The sequence below is a fragment of the Melanaphis sacchari genome, unplaced genomic scaffold (genome assembly GCF_002803265.2).
Source record: "Melanaphis sacchari strain LSU unplaced genomic scaffold, SCAv2.0 Contig28_pilon_pilon, whole genome shotgun sequence".
Lineage (NCBI taxonomy): Eukaryota > Metazoa > Arthropoda > Insecta > Hemiptera > Aphididae > Melanaphis > Melanaphis sacchari.
The window spans coordinates 453,211-461,892 of NW_020271162.1; the positions used below are offsets into that span (position 1 = coordinate 453,211).

Genomic DNA, 8,682 nt, shown 5'->3' on the forward strand with positions numbered 1-8,682 from the left:
ATTATATTTGTTACAAAATAAATTTTTACCTATTTTCAGTATTTTATATAATATAAAAAATGAATAAATAATAATTATTATTTTAAATTGAATTTTATTTTCCTTATCTAAGTACATTTTTTGTTCATTTTTTAGAGTGTTAAGGTCATTTTTGCATTTTTTTTTAATACATTTATGTGTATTTTTAGGTCATTAAAATACTAGCTCTATTTATTACTATTGAAATATATTGTTAGATGTCTAGTGCAATGTTTATAAATATGTAATTAGTAATTACAAATGATAAGACCTCTGTAATAAAGTAAAATTTTCTACAACGATCATAAGCTTCTAATATATTTAATATCTAGTTGCGTCCTATGACCTACCAAATAATTACAAAATTATTTTAATTTGTCTGAAAAAAAAAAAAAGAAACAGTAAATAATAATTATAAAAATATACCTATAATAGTAGGTCATATGCCATTGCAAATGACTTTTTTTTTAATACAGCCGTTATTCATCCGAATCTGGTATAATGACTAACAAAGGAGGTTAAAACATAATATGAAGACGAATAATAACTTTGTGTCTGTACAAGAGCTTAGGTGGGAACACTATAAAATAACGAGTTATTCAAGACGTTCGTTTGAATATTACGTACAAGACAGGTATAAATCAATAATGAGTATATTATTAAACAATCTCCACGAAGGTTAAGTTCCCTTTCTTTCCGTAATTATGAATGTGTATTCTTTGTGTTGTAATAGTCTTTATATGTTGTACTGGACAAAGGTATCATCGAATACTGCAGTACTCAACTTGACATCGTGTGCTCTGCTCATACTTCCACATTTGACTCGTAATTCGATATATTCAACAAGTAAGTAACATAATATATTAAATAATTACTTTAATTTAATTATTTTTACTCCATTATTTGCATAAATATCTACTACATATATAAATTATATTTTTAATATAATATAATATTATAATGTAATTTGTTTCTATGACAAATATTCAATGTAGGTATTTAATTTTTGTATATTGGTTACGTTTAATAATAGTCAGTAAGTTATAGCAAATTAGATTTTACAATTTTTATGGATTTATGAGAAATATTTCAATTTAAATAATTACATATTTAATAACTATAGAATAAATATAATTTATATTATATATTTTTGATAGAGTTCCGTCGCTAGACGATCTTTCCGTTCAAGCCACACAGTTGTTAATTTAAAAAACTTATTTTTTCAGCTTATTTTACTAAGAATTTTCAGATTTTTAATTTAGAGATTCAATTAAGAATTTTAAAAAAGTGTTGTAATTTATTATTTGCGTTTTAAAATTATTCGAATATTCTCTATCAATAAATGTACTTAAGAAATTAAATAACAATATATTATATGGTCATATTCTAATCGATTTCACAAATACTTAAATGTTTTTTTTAATTAGAATTAATTTATGCAAATAAAATACCGTTTTTTTATTATTATTAAATTACACTATATTCTTATGAAAAATAAAAATAAACAAAATATTCTCTTATAAATTTAAAAAAAAAATGTTACTAGCTCACGATTTCATAAAGTAATTTCTAATACTTTATAACAATTTTATAGTTTTTATAATTTCTGAATTAATTATGTATAACAATAGAAACAACAGTAAACTGAGGACATATTACGATTATTATTTATTAAATGCCAATGTAAAAAAATAAAGAAGTATAAATTATTATAAATGTTATACGCCCATCTAAATACTGTCTGAAATATAATATGTTATAGGTCGAGTCGCCATTTAATGCATGTATGCACTCGGCCTGTAATCTGTATACAATTTATTAAGAATTTGGTTTATACCTATACAACAGATGTATAGCTGTATAAGTATATAATATGGAGAAGTCAGAAAATATTGTACATGTTGTCCTCTCACATTATTATTGTTATTAGTATTTTAGAAATACACATTTTAATTGAATTTAATTTTCCTATAACTATGTGGATATTTAAAATAATTTAAAATTATACATTTAAACAAAATAATTAGTAACCGATGTTTTCATTCATTTCACAGTCAAGATGATGGTAGTAAATGCAAAATTAGCTCTGCTGTTGGTGTCGGTAGCTGCATTTGGTTACTTGAAGACTGCCTTAGCTTATTCTGAAGGCGCACCTTTAGAAGTATGCAGTGACTTAATGCCCCAGCACGGAGCTCCCGCTCAGACCAAAGACTCGCCGTACACTTTAACGCCCAACCGCAAGTCCGTAAAAAGTGGTGAATCGATAACGCTGACGCTCGCCTCCAAAGATTTTTCTAAATTTAAAGGCTTCATAGTCCAAGCTAGAGACAGTCATGACAAGCCCATAGGTTCGTTCTCTCCCCTGCCCGCATCTAAGAACAATAGCGAGTTCAAAGGCAAATGGAAGCTTCTCAGTTGCCCCGATGGACCATCCAACGTGAGTACACAACATAAAATAAATTATTAAAGACAACATTAAAAAAATATAGGTTTATATACATCCATGTAGTTTTTACTAATTATTAAGCCCTATAAGGCTTGATGAAAACTTTTGAGTGTATTAATAAATTGTATAATATATTTATAACTAATACAATTCAAACGTATCTTACAGTGATCGGATAATTATATCATATGACTCGCCATTTATATTGATGAATAATATTATATTTCAAACAATTGTGCATACTACCTATAAATAAATTTTAATACTATGTTTATTTATTTTTATAACAATATAATTTAGGATAATAAACTATTTGGTTGATTAAACAAAGTATACGACATGAAGTTATATAATTAATACAACCATTACGTTTTATTCAATGAAACGTCTAAAGTAAATTATTATTTTAAAATTTTCATAGAATACCGTAACTCACGCAAACTCAGTCGAAAAATCAAGAGTAGTTCTCACATGGACCGCACCAAAAGCTCTTGATTTGCAGAGTTTCAAATTTAAGTAAGTATTATACATTAAAAAATATTATAATATAGTTCAAGTTTAATTATTACAAAATAAGCAATGGGCAATGTTCTTTTAGAAACAATAATGACATATATTTATTAAAAGTAGTTGTAGTTTAACGAGTTTTCAAAAAGAAATAATAATGATACAGTGTATGTATATATTATAATTAAACCGGTATTTATGAATAGTAAACTATTCATCAACATTAAACACGATACAATATTATAATGTGACAAATGTCAAACATACTTACTTTAATGTAGGTATAAAATATTTCTTCAAAAAGTATCGTTGACATACATTTTAATAATCATTTGCATACAAATGTTATGTAATAGTGCGTGTCCCTAACCGTAATCATTACAAGATTTAAAACGTTTTTAATTCATTATGCATAACCATTAAAGTGATCAAATTACGAAAGTGAATTCTCGAAGAGCTATTATTGCACCTTGTCAACAAAGACATGTGACATACCTATAAGTGACAATATTTCAATACTCATTAAGAATTAACATAATAAAATTGATAATGACAATAGTGAGTATATTCTTAAAATATCATATGAAATATAAAAAATGTACTCAGCTGAGATATGGTTGAACTAATGAATAACAATATGACAATTATTTTCAAACAGTACAATAAGGAAACGAAACAAATCTATACATTGAACTTAATTAATTAAAACGTTTGTTAACGATTTAGGTTTTAACCATTTAAGTGTTGTGTTGCAATCTTCAAGGTTGTCTAGATATTTTATCATTTTTTTTTTAACGTGTCATATATTTAGAAAGTGTCTACATTAATTTATGTTGGTTACTTTTATTTTTGATTTACTAAAAAAACTTAAGATTTGAAATAAAATAATAAAGTAATTTTATTATATAATTTGTATTAAGAACAGCTAAGATTATACACGTTAATATATTGATTACATTTTAATTAATGATATATATATATGATATATATATATACCATTATGGAATTATACCAGGATGTTACACACACCTATATTTTATTTAGATTGAAAAAAAAATTAGAATTATAAAATAAGAATAGCATATTACAAAGTTAATGATCCAGATTATTAATTAAACATCTTTTAAGTAATAGCAGATTAATTTTATTATCAAAATCTAAGGAAGATATAAAAATGTTAATTATAAAACATCATCGTTAACAATTCATACATAGAGAAAAACAAAATAGGTTTTAAGTACAGTAGTCGCCGCTTATTGGACTCACTTTGGGATCCGACAATTTGAGTCGATTAACCGAATGAGTCAATAAGGCAAATAACTCAAAAAATGTTGAAAATGCTTAAATTTAAAAACGTATTTACTTAAAAATATGTATTGAGATTCGAGGTATTTATGTATAAAAATCTAGCTTATACGCAATTAAAAATAAAGTAGTTAAATAAAATAAAATTAATAAAATATATACATAATTAATAAAATAAAAATCGTCTATTCATACATTACCTGTCGTACTAATTGACATTGACGACAGCTTGGTTTATCGTAATTTATTTTATCTCCGCGATAAAAGCATAATACCGGTACCGACTTATTTATAACACGTTTGTTCAATGTATGTACATATTTTATTTATTTATCTAATTTTCAAATGATTCTATTAACCGGCGTGTGAGTTAAATAGACGAATTTTTTGTTGTGTGTTAGTATATGTGCGAATCGGGACCATCCATTTTGAGTCTAATAGGCGAATGAGTCAATTAACCGGGAGTCCAATAAGCGGCGACTATTGTACTTATATCAAACATAGGTAATAAGATTGAATGCAATAAAATAAATATAATTATTTAACTGAAAACTATTTAAAAACCATGAAATTTACTAAAAAACTTTTTTTCTGAAATATTTATACAATCACACCTCTACTTATATACTATATAGGTATTTCATGCTGCAGCAAACATAGTATACAATTCTCTGAATTCGTACCTATTCGGTGTTTGTAGAGAGTATAACACAATTAATACGCAAATATAATACATTATTCCTATTATACGCATTGATTATTGTATTGTATTTGTGTATTGCACTCGAAAATAGAAGTCAGTGGCTCTTTGGTACCTACTCCACAATTTATTCATTTAAACGTTTAAACAAAATTACACTGCCATATGTAATTTTATTAAAAATATTTCACTCATAGTATTAGCATTCTACAAAAATACAAAATTTATCTTTAGCCGTTTTGCTTATTAATCATAACAGTGCTAGTCATTGATAAATTGTGAAATTATTAAATTCAAATAATGTTTTTATTAGGAACAAATTAAGTTTTTTTTTAACTTTAACTATAGTTAATATTATTAATTTAGGCCAGGGGCGCCCGCAGAAATTTTCACTAGTTAGGAGAAAAAGGACAATGTACTTATACATTATATATTTAACAATACAATATACTGTTTTTGATTTCTATATTATGACTGTGCGTATAAGTTATTACAAACGAAAATAAATAAAAATGTACGATATTATATTATCTACTATATTTTCATTATATATTATAAAACTACAAGAGCAACGATGATTTTTTTAAAGTTTTTATTTTTTAATATTTAACTACTGTTTTGTAAACAATGATTTCCTTAATTGGAGAAAACAAATTATAAAAATGTGTGCTTTACGGGCGTATTTTTCTTTACTAAAAAGCTATGAAGAACATGAGCACATTCGGTTCCCTCATTTGGGCGCCCTTATTGTATATGCCTTATACTTTTCTATTATGATTTTATAAGTAGGTTGGTATTTTGTATAGAATAATTAAAACCTATACTATAAAAATATATAATTCTTACTAGTTTGAGTGAATGTATTAGATGTATAGTTTTTTTTATTCGTAACAAACATGGTAGAACATTGATACACATCATTCTTACCAATTATACCTATGTAATTTATATAAATAATAATGCTACGAATAATTGGAAATAAAATTTTAAATTCGGCACTGATTATGTGTGGAAGGTTAAGACCGGTTTATTTCTCAATTTAGTTTAAAAATACGTAGTTGACTTGAGTACTTGACTGGTTTAGAGATTTTTCAGAAATATAATTATAACATGTATTATTGCTGCACAAGTAGACAATGTTAATTAATAGTAGTAACTAGTAATATACCTTAATATACATTTCAATAGTTAAAAGTAAATTATAATATACCTTAAAAGAGAAAACGTAAAACGTATTTTGTATAAATTCGCGGGATTTTCCAATCCAACTTAAATGCATATAAATTACTATACACTAACAGTTTACATAATATGCCAATTTTTTGGATACAGCTATATTTCAAGGTCGTTAATACATCTAAAATACAATCTAAGAACCGATTTAGTAGTGAATGTAATGTAAGGAAGTTGAAAATACGTATAAGCAAGTACCTACTTATATGTGTATACCTATTACTTATTATTTATAAGCTACTTCCCATTCCCAATACCTTACAGTCAACAACTACATGCTGTAAACAAAATCAATTATAGATTATTAAAATAATTTATAGTTAGATAGATACCTGATAAATATAATATAAAATATATTTCTTAGGAAGTTCCTTATATTTATCTAATTTTTAATAATAGAATATGATATTGGATTCTGTATACATTTATTTATCAAGGTCATTTTCTATTTAAGTGGTACCAGTAAATTTTTGATTGTTATTTGTTACGACCTATGGCTGATGTAAATTTGTTTAATCTTTAAAAATTTTAATTCTTACTCTTTTTTTTTATTGCAATTGTATTGATTTATATTTTACTAATTTACTCAATCAATACGTCACATTTTTCGAATTTGTCACACTCCGTAATTAAAATAAAAGTACCATTTATTGTTTACCTAATTTAATCTCAATATTTTAATAATGCGTGTGACATTTTTCAGTTTGAATTTAAACGTTTATGATTTAATCATCTGTTAAACGTGTAACTATTGTAAATGGAGCTAAAGCTAGATTCTTTCTAGGTTTAAATTATAAAATCAAAACTGTTAAGTATTTACTATAGTATTTCTCATTAGCATTTTTAAACTGTAGAAATATGAAATCATTTTTTTTCCTATAAATAATATTTAACAAACATATTGCAATCAAATATTTCAACACCATTAGGTTATATTATACTTAACAAAGATATATGAAGTTAGTATACCAACGATATAACAATAATAAATAATAATAATTTAAATAAATTTTATTTCCATATTATTATTATTACCTATATAAACGTACGAGTATTTAAAAAAAAAAAATTCTATTGATTAGGTAACTACTGATTAAGTTAATTGTTAAAATAGTCAATGCTTTTATTATCGAATATCGCTTATTTTAATAATATGTTAAAGAAGAAATTTTTTAAACAGCCTTCAATTTAGATTATTATTAAAATTATTAGGTAACTAAATAATAAATAAAGAGGCGCCTAATAATTAATTTACTGAAAAATAAATGAAAGACCATAAAGTAGCAAATTCTTTACACAAAATATTAAAATGTTTCAACATAGTTTTAACTATTAAATCACTACTAAAAACACTACATATACTCACTTTTTAAAGGATTCGATATAGGGAGAGTTAATGAAATGTTGAGAAAATTTTTAATAATATATTTAAATATAAATTTAAAATGGTTTAAATTAAAAGTTATTACAATTGGTTTACTGGTCTCATCTTAAACCTATCGTCAGAAATTAGTTAGACTTAGTACATCATTATAATATCGTATACAAAAACAGTTTTGCGTAAAAAAGAAATCCTTTACCTGTCATGATTAATAAACCAAATTTATACACGTTAAAAAATACAATACTTGCTGTGTCACAGTTATATTTTTTTTTATGTATTTCTGTTTTAAAATTAGTTATTTTTATCTTTTTCAAATTCAAATTAAATTTGTATAAATGATTTAAAAATTAAATATATAAAGACTTAATAAATATAATCTTAGGGATCAAATTTAAATTTGAATTTTCAACTATGAATTATTATTGACTATAATAAATTGATTATTGATATCATATAAAATTATATTTTTAAAATATATTATTCAATTAAATTTTCACGAATTTATTTCTGAAATATAATTTTTGTATTATTATTATACATAATTACAACTTATAATATGATAATTTATATTTATCCTTTTTCTAGATACACAGTCGCCAAGAATGGTGGAGAATACTGGGTTGGAAAAGAAACTGAAAGTATTGCTGTAAGTCAATCCAGTCCAGGTTCTACTAAGAGAAATTAATTTCATAAAAAAAAAAAAAAACTACCACCTAAGTTATAAATAAACAAAAAGTGTTTAATTTTTTAGTGTTAGTATCAGTTCATTGTAAATTTTTTTTTTTTTTAAGAACATTGAATAATGATGAAAATTGTCATATGAATTATACATAATATTTATAACATTAGTTTTAAGGTGTATAAATAAATAAATTATGAATTAAATTGACTTCAATTTTAACAGATTGCGATACATGAAAATATACATTTCCTTATCCTAAATTATATTTATATTTTGAATAGGTATTGAAAATTGATATTTAATTCATTACACATTATTCGAGAACAAATATTATACAAATAATATTTTTTTAGTGTTTAGAAATTATTGACATAACCATGTATAAATAAATCCGGTGGCATTTAAAG

General features: G+C 24.0%; 1 protein-coding gene across 1 annotated transcript; it reads left to right on the forward strand.

The window, feature by feature from the left end:
* Window positions 1-707: 707 nt before the first annotated feature.
* LOC112595665 (putative defense protein Hdd11) lies at window positions 708-8,312 on the forward strand. The gene is made up of 4 exons (XM_025340948.1): window positions 708-864; window positions 2,073-2,455; window positions 2,886-2,980; window positions 8,179-8,312. Exons 1-4 carry the CDS (start codon window positions 723-725, stop codon window positions 8,276-8,278), a joined length of 720 nt encoding a protein of 239 aa, XP_025196733.1. The 5' UTR covers window positions 708-722; the 3' UTR covers window positions 8,279-8,312.
* The last annotated feature ends 370 nt before the right edge of the window (window positions 8,313-8,682 follow it).

Excerpts from the sequence above, each read along its gene's own strand:
- LOC112595665 (XM_025340948.1), top strand. The coding sequence starts at position 723 with ATGAATGTGTATTCTTTGTGTTGTAATAGTCTTTATATGTTGTACTGG. Across the intron at positions 865-2,072 it reads TAATTCGATATATTCAACAA|TCAAGATGATGGTAGTAAAT; the intron begins GTAAGTAACATA and ends TTCATTTCACAG. Across the intron at positions 2,981-8,178 it reads TTGCAGAGTTTCAAATTTAA|ATACACAGTCGCCAAGAATG; the intron begins GTAAGTATTATA and ends TCCTTTTTCTAG.